The 18656-nt window shown below is 41.3% G+C and overlaps 1 protein-coding gene across 1 annotated transcript; it reads right to left on the minus strand.

Moving 5' to 3' along the window:
• Window positions 1-474: 474 nt before the first annotated feature.
• On the minus strand, window positions 475-13309 carry LOC143103210 (transmembrane protein 235). Its single transcript, XM_076267028.1, has 4 exons — window positions 12942-13309; window positions 12525-12590; window positions 10315-10452; window positions 475-1541 (listed from the first exon to the last, which is right to left on the minus strand). The coding sequence occupies exons 1-4, from the start codon at window positions 13135-13137 to the stop codon at window positions 1264-1266; spliced, it is 678 nt and encodes a 225-aa protein (XP_076123143.1). The 5' UTR covers window positions 13138-13309; the 3' UTR covers window positions 475-1263.
• Between the last annotated feature and the right edge of the window lie 5347 nt (window positions 13310-18656).

Below are 18656 nucleotides of genomic sequence, written 5' to 3' on the forward strand. Positions count from 1 at the left end.
GCTGAATGTTTTGCCTGCATCTGTATTGAGGCGTATGTCATTTAAAACCTTAAAGGGACACCAGGCAACGTTTTTGTGTTAATTAATCATCTTTGTAAGTCGGTATATGGTTAAATTACTCATTACGGGGCGAATGAAGGCTCTCTCGCCTGCCCCTACTGCCTGTAGGAAGAATATCCCACTTGCAAGTTCGGTGTATCCTACCTGCCAACCTTCAGTCTCACAAAGACTCAGACATCGCGAGAAGCAGGATAAGTTTACATCCTGCATCCCCAGCACAGAGGCAGGCTAACGAAACGCTAGCGATTGTTGCAAACGTGTGTATAATGGCAGAGCCGGCGAATAAGCAGTGAAAACCCTTGACGGAAGATGCAAAGACACGTACAGACGGTAGGGGGAGCTTCGTAGAGAAAAAGCATTAGGCTTGCCTGGTATCCCTTTAATAAGAGCTGTTTCAGTGCTGTGATTTGCCCGAAAACCAGACTGAAAGTAATCAAAATAGCCATTTGATTTTAGGCAAACATGGTGGAAGCAAGTCCTTAGAAATTCCAAAGAGACATTTTTGAGCTGTGGCAACTATGGCAAGATGTACGGCAGCATAAAATGTCCAGAGAGATGAAGCCCAGGATGGATAAAACAATCTGTCTGTACCAACTGACCAATTACACAGAATAAGATACACAATTACACCAATGGCCTCTAGATAAATGCAACTACTATTATCTGTTCAGTGACATTTCATGCATAATTAAATCACCACTGAACAATCGTTTCTGATGTATGGTGATGGAAGAGTCAATGAGTTCAGACGCTATCAAGCATGCACACAGTTGAAGGTCACTTTGAATAAAATATTTTTCATCAAATGAGGTAATCACACATTTAAATTACAATCAAACTACCATGACAAGAACAAATACGCATGAGCAGCTTAACAGACTTCTTCAGAGATGGCAGTTGATTGGCATTTGGTTCTTCATTCCACTGTCATCAAATTAAAAGTGGATCCCTGTTATTCAATCACCATGATCGATTCTTCAACTTCACAACAGTGCACTTTCCGTTGTGAGGAAAATTTCATCCAGTGCAGTAATGACAATGTGATATCTGACAACAGAAATAACTTCAACATCACATCAATGTATAATCTATAGATTTCACTCCATCCGAGTCCATTGTGGTGCGTTCTACAGAAACCACAGCCATGCTGACGGCATGCCTCCTCTCAATCAATGTCTTTGCTCTCAACTTGAGTTCAGTGCCTCAGAGAGACGTTATTGTGCTGGGCTGCATCTCCAGCTGCTGCAGGGGGAGGGTGGGGTTGGCGGAGCGTGCGGGCCTCTGGGCTATCCCGGCAGCCACCAGCAGGACGCTCCCACAGGCCGCCTGCAGGCCAAACGAGAGGCAGGCCACAGTCAGAGACCAGCCGAAGGACGGGTCCACCTGAGACAGCGTCGCCTCGTCCACTGTGCGCTGGACCTCTGCGAGGGCCTGCTGGGAGTAGCTGACGTAGATACTCACGCCAGAGAGGGTAAGCACACCTGCGGGGGAGGGCAGTACACAGTCATACAAACATCGGGTGTGCAGGGTTCCTTCATTCCCAGAGGAAAAAACAAACAAACAAACAAAAAAAACAGTTTAAGGTCTAATGTTTGGCATCGAATATAATCCAAGATGGTCCCTTCAGGCCAGGTGATGGCCTTGCTGTCAAATATTTTATTGGTATCAAGTAATCATGAAGTCATGAAGGATGCAGAGCAGTCCATAATGATCTAGGTTAAGGGACAAGGAATATTATAATTTAGTAGCCTATATGCAATGTCTGATGAATACACAAAAAGCTAAATTGGTCTTGTGATATTATTATGAATGGTGAGACAGGAGCAGACTACATTTTTCTAGACTTTTGATTGAATTTGTAATAACTGTTTACAATCTGAGAAGCATAGGCTACATTGGCATCCCAGAAAAATAGATACATTATAGTATAGGGCAGCATAAAAGGATTAGTGTTTTTAGTGGCAGGGTTTTATTTGATGAGAACAAAGTACTAGCTGTCAAAACCTCATACAAAACTTGGCTGAAGGTTTCCAGTTGCCAATAGAAACCGAATATATTTTAGAGAAAGGCCATGGAAAGGTCAGTTCCCTTTTCATAAACTAACCTTTAATAATCATTTCAGGCTATTTAAAATAAGACAGACAAGAATGTACTTATATGCCATAAGATTTATATAGTTTAAGCCACTGATTAAAACCTTCACTAAAATATTTAAGCCACTTAGGAAGTCTTTAGAAAACACACATCATGTTGTTTTTTATTTCACCAAAATGCAAATTACATTGCCATTTCCTCTAAACCACAAGTCTCTCTAAATCATCATTAATGTTATGTCATTAACATTTCTTGTACAAAATTACTTTAAAAGGAAAAGGGAAGCAAATTGAAGCCACAAGGGCACTTTTGGTCAACATTCTTCAATAAATGAGTGAAAAACTATTCAAACAGACACTGGATAGATACTAGTAAATTCTCCATGTCATTTATCATTTCAGTACAATTTATTTAGAGTATTTTGTGTTATAGCCTATTTTATTCAGTGTTCACTTCATCTTTCAACAACAACGTGAAATTCTTCAGAATGTAATAGTTAAGGGAAGTAAGATCCTCACTTTGTTACTAAGAAACATTGAATTGCAACAGTCAGTGACACAGCACCAGTGTTGCCACAGTTACCTTGAAAAAGTAATCTGATTACTGATTACTCCTTTAAAAAGTAACTTAGTTACTTTACTGATTACTTGATTTTAAAAGTAACTAAGTTAGATTACAAGTTACTTTATTAGTTACTTTCAGCAGCTGCCGACAACACCCCCACCGCCTCAACATAAAAATGATAACCGGTTTTGCCAATACTCACTATACTTGAAGTGCATTTTAACAGTAATGACAACAATGTATAGCAGACATCCCAACCTAATCTACTTAGATACTGAAATGCAGATGTTTGTTCAATAATGTCTAGTGACACTAGACTAGTCAGTACACCAATTAAGGAAGGCCTATTGATAGAAATTGTGATAGTAAAATTTGTAGATTTTGGTAGTTTGGCCTTTTCATGTAGCCTTGGCAACTAGCCATCTAGTATAGGCCTGAGTAATATGCAAATGAAATTACACTTGTTAAACTCACCTCAACAAGTCTTTTGCAATCATTTAACCTGCCGTGAGCAGGTTACTGTTACAAACAGTGCAGTGTGCAAGACTATCATTATGTTTTACTCTTATGAGACAATTGGGTAAACTTTTGTGTAGTCTGATGTGAAATGGGTCTTAAATGTTCCTTTTTGAGGGGCACTGACTCTGCCATGACGCTCCTGTTCCTAGATAGCCTATACTGAACTGATTAATTAAGTTCGGCAGAAAAGAGATATAAGCCCACCTACACTGAAAACTGATTGGTTGATTAGCAAAACAGACCAGAATGCTCTCTGTCTTGGATGCTCTCTCTCCCTCTCCGTTGTGTGCGCGTTAAACTCAGATGCACACGCGATTTGAAGTCCGGTCTGGCTTGCGTGCTCTTGTTCGCTCTAGGTTCCGGGAGATTTTAGGCTATGTAATTTGCGGGCGTCAGGATATCATGTGGGAGACTCGCAAAACTTTGGGAGACTTGGGATGTCTAGCTAGACAGCACTTTGTCGCCAGCACAGAATGTACAATATACCTTAATGTTGTCATGTTTAGCTGACACAAACTCAAAATAATGACTGTATAGATAAAATGTGCATCTCTCTCCTCCCTCCATTGTTGTTTACGTTTGTGTCGCTGCGTGGTTTTACACGTGAGTTGTCCTCATGCTGAAAAGATTGGCATACATGACGTTAATCCCCGAGACAAGAAGAAAGCAAAGAATATATCTTTTTACTAAGGAAAATTACAAAAATAGTAACGCACAGTGACTTAGATGAGTAACTTTAATCTGATTACTGGTTTGTAAATAGTAGCGCGTTAGATTAATCGTTACCGAAAAAAGTGGTCAAAATAGACTAACGCGTTACTGCCATCACTAACGGCTCCCACACACAGCTGCGTGCATCGCGTTGCTGGAGACGCATTCCATTTACTTTAAATGGGCTCAAGTGAAATGTTGCCGAACTGAATTGTGGGTCCGTCGCATCGCGTTTCTCCCGCCGCTCGCGTTGAGGAGTTCAGCTGTTGCTGCACCGACAGACGGCACCGGCCAATCAAGCCAATCTACGGACGGCACCAACCAATCACATTACGGTTTTACTTCAAGTCATTTGCATAGCTACCGTCGGGAACACCCACTGGCATGCGTTGACAGAACGCAGCTGTGTGTGGGAGCCGTAACCTGACTCTCGCCAGATGAATTTCGTTCCGCCTAGCTCCACTCACATCCATCTTGTATCGGTTCCATTCAGTGATTTCAGCACAAGATTTTATGGTAGAGCCAATTAGGACGCAGGGCGGGAGTTTCATAGATGCGACATAGTGTAGAAGCGACTGTGAGACTGTTCTTAGCGTCACGGGTTGGCTTCGATATGAGTGGTTGAAGTAGCACGTCAATAGATGACGGACAAGTGGCTTATCCAATCTTATGCAAGGATTTTTTAATAAGGCCCAGCCTTCTGAAGCACCGCTCCAATGGATCGATCCCAGATGGATGAGTGGAGCTAGGCGGTACGAAATTCATCTGGCGACAGCACCATGAAAATTTCAGAGAAACTCCCCCAAACCTCGCTCTCTAACTGAAGATGTTACCTCAGAAATACATCCTCAGATAAGACAAGTGGAAGCTGGATGAAAGGTCATGAAAGCTTAAACAAAACCTAAAAATATTTATAATTCTGATATGAACCTGAAATGTCTGAGAGACAAAGAAAGTGTGTGTGTGCGCGAGAGAAAGAGTGTGTATGTTTGTGTGTGTGTGTTTATCTTTTTTACTGACACACACACACACATCCGCCAATCACCCCTTCGCACACATAGAATAAATGAAATGAGATCTGTGTAATGAAAATGACCTCAAGCTGCCAGAGCTGAATAAAGAGGGCTGATTCCCCAGTGTGTGTGATACCTACTGAAAGGACTTGAGCGCTGGTTTCAGTGAGACAGAGGAACATGCCTGCATTTAAAGAGCGATATACATCTCATATTCTTCTGCAATTTAGGACAGTAAACTCAATCTTCACCAGGGATATCATTAGACATTTATGGTTAGGGGGCTGTGACAAGCAGACCACAGATAAACACATTATATTTTATTCACTTGACCATATGTCTTCAAAAATCAACTTGAAGAGGCTATTTTGCATAGCATTGCTATATATTATAACAATAAAACGACAACCAATGTCCTGATTGCAATAGTGGCCTTGTCTCCATTGTGGAGAGGCTACAGTCCAAGACCTACTCAGACGGTAGATAATATATTGCTTCTTTGTGTGTACACACACACCACACATTCTTCTCTTTTTTCCTGGCACCTATCCTGTGTCACAGGGAAAGACAACTGGCAAAATTGGGTGGTGCAAAATTAGGGGGTAGACATACATCAACATATATTATACACAGCTCTAGCTTTCTGGTGGATGTATTGATTTCCAAACGCCATCTAAAGGGAAGCTAGCAGAGGCTGACATGAGCACAGGTCAGTAACATCGCTTCTGTCACTAGGATTGAGAGTGGTGGGGTGCCAGCAAGGGATATGGTTTGTTCAAATGAAGTGTCAAAGCGTTGCTCTTCCAGTTTATTATAATATAACAGATCCCCCCCCCTTAATTTATTTCAAAAAGTTAAAGTTTCATATAATCTAGATTCATTACACATAAAGTGAAATATTTCAAGCCTTTTTGTTTTAATATTGAATATTCTAAATTTGATTAGTTTACAGCTCATGGAAATTAATTTCTCAAAATATTAAAATAAAGAATTCATGAGCCCCCATGTGCATGCTCCCAGAGTGTCTGACTGCTTTGGGCTGTATTTTGGGAACCAGCGCATGGCGTAAAGCTCGTTATTCACCCGCGCAAAGCTTAATTCGGTATTTTGCACGTTGCAAACATTGCGACCAGGGGTGTGGCAATTAACAACCTAGGGAGGGGCCTGGCGCGTTGTCTAAAAATCACCATCATACACCACCTAAACCTGGTCAGAAGTCAATGGCGAGTTGTTCATATGCTATTTTAAGAGCGCATGTCAACAGTCATATTGGCAGGTGCATGCACCATCCTTCTACCATTCATGAACGCACACCAGCGCACGTCCATGCAAAGCATTACAAATTGCACGATTACAATGGGAAACATAATTAGAATAAAGATATTACGAAATACTGTAAATCTCATGATGAGTAGTTATTCACCATCATTTGCAAATTGGTCATGACGGTTAAAAGTGATTAGGGGAGAGGCGAGAGACACGTATGGAGCACAGCTGAAGACGCACTGTCATGAGATATAAGCAACTCCTCTGCAGGATAAATGTTGTTTTATTCAGTCATTTGAGCAATATTAGGGTAAGTGTTGCTTTTTCCAGCCTATGTTTTCGGTGGTAACCCATTGTCAGTCAATAGTGAAAGTAACTGCGCCGTTAAAGGGAATGACAGATGTCATTCTCATTGGTTTAAAATGATGTTACGCCCCAAACACACCCATATGACTGATTAATGTCAGGATTGAGCAGGAGGACCCAAGTGCAAGACTCAGAATTAACAGAATTACAGACAAAACAGATTTAATTCTTAACACGAACTTAACAATTAGACTTACTTACAACAAACAGGACTTGGGCTAGACAAGGTGAAACAGAGACGATCCGACAAAGGACAAAGAGACCGGGGTAGAAATACACAGACCAATTAACAGAGAGACAGAGGACTGGACGAAACCAACGAGACAATAATGGAGAACAGGTGTGGAAGCAGAAAGGAGGGAAAACTAACAAGACAGGAAGCAGACCAAATAAGGAGATGGGGCGGAGACAAAGACAGGTGACAGGCAGGTAACACAAAACACATGGGGAACAGGCAAAAACAAACACAGGACAATACACAAAATGGCAACCAGGGTGGCACAAACGCCAACGGTCCGGGCCAGATCCTGACAGTACCCCCCCCTCTACGGACGCCTCCTGGCGTCCCCTGAAAAGTCCAACCAGGGTGGGCGGAGGGGGCCTGGACGGAGGGACTGGTCCGAGAGACCGGGGGCAGACTCAGACGGAGTCAGACTGGGCAGACTCAGACGGCTTGGGCAGGGAACAAACAGACAAAGACTGGACTGACTCGGGCAGGACGACAGACTCAGACACGACAGACTCAGACACAGGGGCAGGGGAAGGGACAGGAACAAAGACAGTGACAGGGACAGTGACTGGGATGGTGACGGGGACAGTAACAGGGACGGTGACTAGGATGGTGACTGGGACAGAGACACAGACGGGCACGGTGACTGGCACAAAGACGGGGACAGGGACAGACCACTCAGGAGAGACAGGAACAGAGAAGGGCTCGGGCAGAGGCGGGACCGGAAAATTAGAGGGAGGCAGATCCGGCTCCTGACTTAGCTCCTCCATTGGGAAGTCTGCTGGGTCCATTTATGGTCGGATCGTACGGTCAGGATTGAGCAGGAGGACCCAAGTGCAAGACTCCAACAGGCAGAATTACAGACAAAACAGATTTAATTCTTAACACGAACTTAACAATTAGACTTACTTACAACAAACAGGACTTGTGCTAGACAAGGTGAAACAGAGAGACGATCCGACAAAGGACAAAGAGACCGGGGTAGAAATACACAGACCAATTAACAGAGAGACAGAGGACTGGACGAAACCAACGAGACAATAATGGAGAACAGATGTGGAAGCAGAAAGGAGGGAAAACTAACAAGACAGGAAGCAGACCAAATAAGGAGATGGGGCGGAGACAAAGACAGGTGACAGGCAGGTAACACAAAGCACATGGGGAACAGGTAAAAACAAACACAGGACAATACACAAAATGGCCACCAGGGTGGCACAAACTCCAACGGTCCGGGCCAGATCCTGACAGATTAAAAGACCTAGGAACACCTTGTTACGCCATGCGCGCCACTTTTGATACCGAAACCCCTCCCAATGTGAACTGGACATCCTACTAAATTTGAATAGACTTTTGACGAGTGACGATGCACTTTAGAATGTCATGATAGGGCCCTTTAGCTGTTGGCTGCAGCAACTTGATCTAGGTAGAACCGATTGTTTTTTTGTTTTTTTCGTACCGACAGTACTCAGTGACCTCGAGAAACAGAGATACATGTGAGAAATTGCCTTTAATATCTCAGTCAGGGAAGAGCAATATATTGTAATTTGGTTACACTTTACTTGACAGTGTCGACATAAGAGTGACATGACACTGTCATGAACGTGTCATGAACAAGTCATAAACGTTTATGACATAACACTTCTGTTATTAAGTGACATTTGTTTTTTTGTCATAACAAGTTAGGGTTAGGATTAGGGTTAGATTTAGGGTTAAGGGTTAAGGTTAGGTTTCATGTGTCACTCTTATGTCGATACTGTCAAGTAAAGTGTTACCTGTAATTTTTTGAGATGCACCTGTATACTGCCATTGTAAAGAGCAAATGCTCTGGGGAGGCTTATGTGGTAGACATACGGTTCCATATCACATGAATGGAGTGATGATTAGAAAATGTGCATACAATGGCACAATCTAAAGTTTACTGCCAGTAATTGGTATACAATTGCAGGCAAATTACTTGACTAGCCTTTCATTGCTCAGAATTTATATTTGAAAGTATACCATTGCTTTCTCTGGTGGTCAGTGCTTGAATTTGGACCAAAAAAGATCCAGTTCCCTAATTCAGCAGTTGTTTGATATGAACGCAGCATTTGTCTTGGCTATTTTCATATTCATGCTGTGAGGTGAGGGGGTGTGTGTGATGGCGCCGTGACAGATCCGCAGCTGGCATTATTTGGAGGGAGTGATCAGATTAAACAATTCCCCATTCAGATGCATTGAATCTTTACTGTGAGACTACTGTCTACTGACTACTACTAATATTACACCTCTAAGAGCTGGCTCAAAGATGCCAAGTTTGGTTTTGCCAGTGAACAGGGGTGTACTGAAGGATAGCCGCCCTTTGGATCAGAAGAGTTAGTAACAGAATTAGTTCATGGGCTGGAGGATGCTATTGTTGTAGCACCATTAGTAGTCTACTGAGAAGCAAACAGGTTTAGCGCTGAGCATGTGGCATAGCTTTTTGGACTGTTTTGCTTTATACGCCATGCACCATCATCACCCCAGATGGTGGAGCTGCGTGGTCCCGCCACTTGCCCCTGGGTAACCAACCTCTAGCTGGTGGCAAAACTGTTGACATGAGCTTGTTGGTCCCTGGTTAAAGTTGAGGCTTTTGAGCCACTTGAACTGGCCATTTGTTGCACTGTTTGGGAAATGCTGGACAGGGAGAGCTAACCAACCAGCTCTCCAACCAGTCATCAGTTGCGGTTCTCTAAGGCTCTGGAACAAGCTGACACACACACCATCACCCACAATAAAACAGGCTTACTTCCAAGCCCTTTATATCATGTAGGGAGAATATGTAGGATTAGCGGCTAGGATTTGATTACTCTTACATTGCAAATGTAAAAAAGACAGGGCTAAGATAATAACCTCATAGACAACGGCAACCTGCTGCTATATCTCCTTGCTTTTTAATGTTCCTGCTCGAATTTTCATTTCATTTTGCAAAGCAACAGCAACAGAGACACACACACACATACACACACACACACACACACACACACACACACACACAAGCACCACGCATTTCCAAATTTCTGAGAAAACCACTGAGTTCAATGTTAGGACACAGTGCTCTCTAGTCATGCTCAAAGAACGCTGACCGTTGAACCACATGAACTGGTTTTCATGGTAAAGAGAGACAGTTACCTAGCATGTACACAAATATGTTTGAATACCAGGAAGTTCCTGTGAATCAGTTCTTATCTGCCACCTGCTGACTATATCACCCAGAGGCTGTGATTCCAGAGAACTATGCAGAGCAGTTATGTAAGTCAACTGTCACAATTACAGGTGTACTTAGATCATGCACGTATGTGCAAAGTACTGCCAGACATACAGTAGAGACCATTCTTTCATCCCAGATTAACATACCGGTACTCTCATTTATATTAGACATACAATCTCTGTACTTTATATCTATAAAGCTCATTTAATTGAATTGAGAAAGACAAGGAGAGAGAGAGAGAGAGGGAGAGAAAGATAGAAACTTACTGCAGAGAAGCAGGTATGTAGCAGAGGCCTTGAGAAGACAACTACTGTACATGAGGGCGCTGAAGAGAGTGCAGATGCCACCTACTACCAGCAACAACAGATTCATCGGCAAAAGTATCACCACGGCTCTGTGCAAACCTATATCGGGATGCATACATACACACACAGGATTCAAAATGATATTTATGACACTTTTATCCAAAGTGATTCACATTATGAATACTATATGTAAACAAAATTATTGATGTCACATTGTACAAGAAAAAAAAACAGTGGCATATTACAGAAAGATTATCATTAAAGATTAGCTTTGAACCAATGCAGCTATTTATATTTATCTTCAAAACAAAAAGGTTTTCACAAGATTGCATAAAATTGGGTAGGTCATTCCACCACCAAGGAAACCCAAATTGTACGTCTGTTTGGGCTGATTGGGATGCTTTTGATATTCTGAATCATGTACAACAGCCTCACTTCACATGCAGACTATACGACCATTTCTGCAAAAAAAAAAAACTTTATCCAGTGTAATTTAGCATTTTAAGCCTGCTAATAATTAGCATAATAATACTATGGACAAATTATGAAATCAAGTGCCCTTGAACACAAGAACCACCTGGCCCTTACACCATCCAATGTCAGGTATGCACACGCAGGGCAGGCAGCAACAAACGACTCAGTCCAACCATGTAAAATCTTCGGTCCAACCACATTGGACCTGGCATACATACTTTGACTGCTCTAAGCAGAAGACAATTGAGCCACTTCTCTATTTACAAGGTATACCATCAACAACACAAAGCTTTTGTTGGTCGACTGGGGATGAGACTTTAAACCAAGATCCTGACTCACTGTGGTCATTAAAGATCCCATGGCACTTATTGCAAAGAGTAGGGGGTTCCCCAATGTCCTGGCTATTCCCAACCTGGCTCATACAATCTGTCTCTCTAATCATCTCCCAGTGTAACTGACTCATCCATTCACCTCAAGCTGGTGTGTGGTGAGCGTTCTGCTGGATAATCGCTTCTGCGTATCACCCAGATGGGTGCTATGCATTGGTGGTGGGTAGTTAGGTTCTGCCTTCAATGTGAAGCGCTTTGGGTGCTTTGATAAAGCGCAATATAAATGCAAGTTGTTGTTGTTGTTGTTACTGTCCCTGGAGAAAAATTCACAGAGACTATGCGCAACTTCACAAATTATGTCTCTCAGTGTATAACAGAAAACATAATGCAACGAACAGTACAAATAACTAAACAGACAGTGTAGACAGATGCAATGAACAACAGGACCAAACAACACACACTGATAAGCAGCTAAAAGGCACTCAGCTAGGTTGGCAGTTGTGGCTGCAGGGAGGATTTAGTTCAAAAAGGGCCCCGCTACCCCTTAGGGACATGTTACTTTGTGCTGATGGCATTACAGTGAGGTGGCAGTTGAGTGGGTCAGTGTGATGTCCTGTGATTGCTGTGTGTGCTGTGTCCTGTGGTTATGATTATGGCCTTATGATTGAGGTCTGAGAGGTTGGGTAAGACCTTTTGTCTTGGCAGTAGTGTGGATTTTATTTGGTTTGGGATCGAAAACAAGTTGAAGGAACGGGTGGAGTAGTACCTATGGGTACAACAGCAGGAGAAAATGGGGAAATGTACATAAACAAACACAGACAAAAGCTTAATGTCTTGATTTATAGCACACGGCTGGAGTCTTCACATATGACATGAATGGAGCTGCTTTTATTACCAGAGACATTAATCTAGACTTAGACTTCTGGCTCTTAAAATAATCAGGCAACAATACACTCCCTGCCACAACAGCAATCAGAGTCATTTCTTAATTTAATTAATTAATTTAAATACATTTCTCTGCACAATTGTCCCCCTTTATTTATTTATTTTAGTTGTTAATATGTCTAAGCGAGAATAGGCTAGTTTTTTTCTTTTTAAATCAAATCTTTTCTCATTGAAAAGCATAGAGAGATTAAACATACTGTAGTCTTCTAATCTTCAATTCTTGATTGCTGGTAACAAAACCCATAATGTGAATGGCAGTGGTTCTGCAAAATGTCAGAACAAGCTGTATTTACAACCACCACATGCCTTATCTTCCCATTTCCATCCAACACACAGTAACTTCAGTCGTTTACCATGGTATTTTATTATCTAAAACATACAATTGTCAGCATTGTCAATCAAAAGGAAGCCAATGTAACCTACTCAGAAGGTGTTTCTCCAGCGCAGTGTGATTGGACGTCTCCATTGAGATGACATACAGGTTGTGTCCTAATTAAAAAGAGACTTGTGTTTTGTCAGACCCTTTTCACTGAGCAAATTGATAATGCAGCCAAACACCCAGACATACACCATACTGCTGTAATGAATGGTCCTGTGAACCTTATAAAGGTGTAGCATAACATAGGATATTTCAAAATTGTGTGGTCTAATAGTAGGATTTTGTGTGCAATTTGGTAGGCTATATGTCACATTTGGCACGAACATATTAATGGCTGGAGAATAACTGTCTGCCAAACATATCAATCTAGCATAGACAAAATTATTAGTCAAAATTCAACAACCTTTTATAACTTCACAGAGAAGTGATCTGCTTACCAACGTAAAGTAAAGTGAGCATACCTTCATGGATTCTCCATAATCCGGCATGAGAACTCTGCGCTCCCACTACAGATGCTACACTGCTGTTCGAGCAGTTAGTATTCACATCTATTATGTACCAGTACTCGCTTCCGATTGCCAAAGCAAGACATGCGAAGCTGAGAAAACCCAGTACACCTGCCGTAACAACGACTGCTCCGAACTTCATCTTGGTCATTTTCCCAGGCACTGATATTCAATTTGGATATCAATTGGAGGCTACAGCACATGTGTTCACTGACAGCTACCAGCTAACAAGACGATAACCCTCTTAAAAAACGTACACTTGTTTCCAATATTTGCATTCGCGCGAGCTGAATTAATTTCTTACCAAACGAACTACGCTGCTTGCGGAGAGACCGCAACTCACCAGACTCACCAGCAGTGAAGTGCACTACATGAACTGTCCTATTTATATTGGCCATCCATCCAGTTCCTATTTGTATTTTTTTTTATCATTAAAATAAAACAGAAATAATGTTGTTGGGTTCACAGAACAGCTTATTGTTTTCTTTTAATTATCGTAGGCCTAGCCTTGTCTGACCGTTTTAATTGACCAGGTGCGCGGATGGGTGGATGAATAAATGTTTGTGTTCAACAACTTGTGTGCAATATTGCTTGTTATTACATCAGATATTTCTTCACCAAAGCTGTTACAGCTGAGATGTCATCTCGATTTTGGTTTATTGTGCTCCTGCTCCCTGTAAACATTACAGTATAGGCTAAGATATCCACATTAAAGAGCTGCAGTGTTTGTTAATGCACTTCAGTTAAGCGATGGAAAGGTCAAATGCAAAATATAAACTGTGCTATTTATTTAAATTGATATTATTACCTTTCGTTTAATTGATTTACAGTTATGGTGTGTGTGTTTATATTAGGCCTATTATGTTGACTTTTGTCTATTGATCCTTCAGTAGCCTGAATAACTCCTCCAATATGAGTAATGAAATCACTGGTGATGAAAGTGCAGGGTGCTGGGAAACACAATCTATATAAACTGACAGAAAAACAAGCCAGTACAAAATGAATGTGACCAATGAACACAGATGAAGAATGGACTGTTTGACCTGAGACAAACACTGTGCATCTTCTGCAGATCCAAAAGCATCAAAAAGGAATTGGACAAGTTCAAATAAGTCATTTGAACAGTTTACTGATCTATGTTGAGGGCAGATAACTTTCAGCTATTCTCCCCTTGTGCCCAATGCATCTGTGGCGTCATAATATCAATAAAATACTTTCATGTGTATGGGTGTAAACACAGTAACCATGCAACACAAGTATAGATCATACTAGGGGGTTTTCCAAGTACGTGGTTTAGTGACAAACCTGGGTAAGTTAACTCAGAGTAGGCTACAGTAAGTGGTAAACCTCTTAATAGAAGAGCTGTATGGCTTCATTCGCCTAACAAAACAATGCCAACAAGGGCTTTGAGGTGTTTGCAGAGGTTTACCACTTTCTCTGAGTTAACTTACCCAAGTTTGTCACTAAACCAGGTACTTGGTACTTGTAATGCCCCCTGATGTATAAATGTTCAAAACAAAAACATTTATACTATTTTCAAGCTACATTGCTTAGGGCTATTACAGTCTTGACAGTAGTTGCTGTTACCATTTTGAGTGGTTGTAGCATTTATTAGGTTGTTTGTTTTTTTGCCTATGACAAGTATTCACCCCCTTGGATATGTTAAATGAAATCATGATCAATATAATTTGGATTTTCTGACAAGAATGTACAAAAAAACCTCACTAATGTCAAAGTGAAAACATATTTCTACAAAGTAATGTTGATTAATTGAAAATATATAATGCAAAGTAAGTGATTGCATAAATATTCACCCCCATAAAGTCTTTCATTCATTTTACCCTTATCTTTACAAGTCTTCCAGGGCTTGCTGCTGAGCACAATCCATCCACCATCATGCTTCACAGTAGGGATGGTGTTTTGTGGCGAATTGTGCAGTATTTGTGTCCACCAAACATAGCAAATAGTCTTATGGCCAAAAAGCGCAATTTTGGTCCCATTAGACCAAAGAACCTTCTTCCATTTTACCTTGCAGTCTCTCCCATCTCAGCTGCTGAAGCTTTTAACTCATAGGTGCCTTGGTGGATTCCCCAACCAGTCTTCTTCTTTTACAGTCACTCAGTTTGTGGGGACGGCCTCCTGTCGGCAGATTTACACATTTGCTATATTGCTTAATGATGGATTTCACTGAATTCCAAGGAAGGTTTGTGCAGCATATAAAATCATGGACATCCATGGGCACTGAACTCCTTTTGAATTCATCCCCTGACTTATGCTTTTTAATAAACTTTTCTCTGAGTTGCTAAGTGTGTTTGAATTTGGGGAAGCCGTGGCCTACTGGTTAGCGCTTCGGACTTGGAACCGAAGGGTTGCCGGTTCGAACCCCGACCAGTAGGAAGCGGTTGAAGTGCCCTTGAGCAAGGCACCTAACCCCTCACTGCTCCCCGAGCGCCGCTGTTGTTGCAGGCAGCTCACTGCGCCGAGATTAGTGTGTGCTTCACCTCACTGTGTGTACACTGTGTGCTGAGTGTGTTTCACTAATTCAAGGATTGGGATAAATGCAGAGACCAAATTTCCCTCAAGGGATCAAAAGAGTATATATACTTATACTTACTATACAAATTCACACTCAGGTGATCTCCCTTTCTGTAATTGTGAGACTACAAGCACAAATTTGGCTGGACCGCTGTTGAATTAGGTCAGTCACTTTAAAGGGGGAAAATATTTATGATACCAGTTATTCTACATTATATATTTATATATATATTCTATATGTTTTTTTGTACATTCTTATCATTATATTTTTGCATATTCAAAAAACAGACAAATTATATTCAATATATACAAAGTCCATTTGTAAAGGCAATGTAAGGGGAAAATATCCAAGGGGGTAGGCACTGTATGTGCATTGTGTGCAGACAGCTGGCTGAGGAAGAAAAGGGAAGCATATCAATCTGCCTTTTACAGTTTACATCTCCACTGCAGCCTTTGCACTTGAGCCCCACTGTGCATCTTAACATGTACAGTATGTTTAGATTGATCTTCAGTCACCTATGCAAACAGGTAAGCTGTCAATATGTTGATACTACCATTTTTCAGTTTCATGCCTGCATACTTTCCTTACTGCCTCTGTGAGAAAAAGCTCAGACAATGGTTCCCAAACATTTCACAGTCTGGCCCCCCTTTTACAAGTACAAATGGTTTGGTCCTCTGTGGTTTTGTTGCTAGAAAAGCTATTGGAAATTGTGACATGTTTTTCTAATTTGTTGGGCACTCCTAAATTCACATGAAAGGACACTTTTGCCCTCAGGACTATACTATTGTTCCTGCCATACATACAATTACTAAATGGGTAAATCCACAATTAACTGAGATTTACAGGAAACAGTAAGTCTTCATAAGACCTTTTAAGAACTTCACAAGACCTTTCATTCTCACCCCTGCTGGCCCACACAAGTGACTTCCTCAGTGCATTTGCAAATCTGCATGCAGTGTTATTTGCAATGCAAAGTCTATGCATATATTGTTCCTGAATGGATCTTTTGAGAATTTGGAGTAAGCCAGATGTAACCTTATGTAAAACAACCTGAAGTGATATAAAGTGGCATATTTCATATTTTATTTTGTTTTAATCTTGATGATTACATGAAAGCTCATGAAAACCAGTATCTCAAAATATGAGAATAAAGAGGTTATAATACAGAGATTGGCTTTTTGAAAGGAATGAACTAATCTAAAATAGTTCATTTATACAGTCCATACTTACTCGGGCTGCTTTTGCACAAATTACTGCATCAATGTGGCGTGGTATGGAGGCAATCTGCCTGTGGCACTGCTGAGGTGTTCTAGAAGCAAAACAGTTACTAGGCGTTATGGCATTGTGGGCAGGTGCCGAGTACTGGAAAAGGAAACCAGCGTCTCCATAAAGCTTGTCAACTGAGGGACGCATGCAGTGCTCTACAATCTCCCGGTAGAAGGCTGCATTGACTCTGGACTTGATAAAACACAGTGGACCAACGCCAGCAAATGACATGGCACCCCGAATCATCACTGACTGTGGAAACATCATATTGGACTTCAAAGAACTATCCACTTTTCCTCCAAACTCTTGGGACCTTGATTGGACCCTGATATCGAAATGAAATGTTAAATTTGTTTTTATGTGAAAAGGACCACTGAGCACCAGTCCAGTTCTGTCTCTCCAAGCCCAGGTAAGACACTCTAACCTTGTATCTGATTCAGGAGTGGCTTAACACTAAGAATATGCCACTTGTAGCCCATTTCCTGGACATCTCTGTGCGTGGTGGCTTTTGATGCAGACTTCAGTCTCAGTCCACTCCTTGTGAAGTTCTCCCAAGTATTTTAAGAAACTGATTTTTGATTTTCATGAGCTGTAAGCCATAATCATTGACACTACAACCAAAAATGGCTTGACATATTTCACTCTATATGTAATGAATCTAGAAAATATGAAAGATTCACTTTTTGAAATAGATTTTTTCAGGATATTTACGGATATTCTAATTGTTTGAGACCCACCTGTACTGTATGTCAGGCTATAAGCACCATGTGCTCATCCTCTTGATATGGCTAAAGGAAGCACATTTCCCTTCCATTAAATTTCCATCTCACATGACCTCAGTGGTGTGACACATAACCACACCATGTGCTCGAATTTCGTGGGAGGCATGAGGGAGCCGAGCTCCTGGCTCCAAACAACAAAGTCAAAAATCTGAGGGGGTCTGGCAAAATCTGAGGGGGGTGGCCTGAACCACACTCCAAGGAAATAGTTCTTGAAATAGCTTGATTCGAGAGCTTAATCGACCCTTTCATGTGAAGTGTTTTTCATGGCCCCATTGGGTCTGAAGGGTTCTGCTCAGAATATTACTTGGCGTATGTTGTAAACAAGCTGTTAGCTACTGAAAGCCTGGGTAAAAATGCAATCCCCATTACCCACCCATTTCTTTTTTAAGCAGGTGTATTCTACAAAACAGCCCATATAAAACCATGGGTATCCTCTCCCAACCCCAAACCCATAAAGGCACCAACAGGATTAAGTGAAGCTCAGCTGTACCCCTTAATCAAGGCTAATTGATGCTATGAATGAAGAGCACTCCTCATAATCATTCCTTCTGATTTCTTTTCATCATACATAATGGATATCACAAAGTCATTTGGAATGGGGGCAATGCTGAGAGCATTGTGCAAATATATGCATGCAACCTGTGATCTATCTCTCAATACTCAGTTTCTGGTGGAAATGACACAAATGATATCTGTTGGATCATAGAAATGTCATTTAATAAGCTATGACATACATGATATCAGACATTATAGGCCAGATAGAAAATAAGTAATGAAGTATTTGTGCAGACACCATCAAGTCAAAGGACAAAGAACACCCAAGAACAATTCAGATGGTCATATTTCTAATAGGAATGAATGGCTAGAATAGCCATCAACACACACAAAACTTCTATATAACTGTCTCACAGTCTCAATTTTCACAATGTAACCTTTGGCGCATCATCAAAATCTTATACTATCTTAGACAGTTGTTGGTGAATAAATACATCTCCCATCCACAAAGACACTGAAATGACTTTTTGCCATTTTCTCTGCCATATCTACAGTATGTACATCTGTCAGAATTGGCAATTCTGATACACA

The sequence above is a fragment of the Alosa pseudoharengus genome, unplaced genomic scaffold (assembly GCF_046254945.1).
Source record: "Alosa pseudoharengus isolate Yale_2024_CS ecotype anadromous, Long Island Sound unplaced genomic scaffold, YU_APseudo_1.1 YU_APseudo_1.1_scf_4, whole genome shotgun sequence".
Lineage (NCBI taxonomy): Eukaryota > Metazoa > Chordata > Actinopteri > Clupeiformes > Clupeidae > Alosa > Alosa pseudoharengus.

Bases quoted from the DNA above. Each gene is read 5' to 3' on its own strand.
- LOC143103210 (XM_076267028.1), bottom strand. From the start codon at position 13,137: ATGACCAAGATGAAGTTCGGAGCAGTCGTTGTTACGGCAGGTGTACTG. The intron at 12,591-12,941 runs GTATGCTCACTT...CTTTTTAATTAG, and splicing joins ATTATGGAGAATCCATGAAG to GACACAACCTGTATGTCATC. The intron at 10,453-12,524 runs GTAGGTTACATT...ATCCCGATATAG, and splicing joins GCTGGAGAAACACCTTCTGA to GTTTGCACAGAGCCGTGGTG.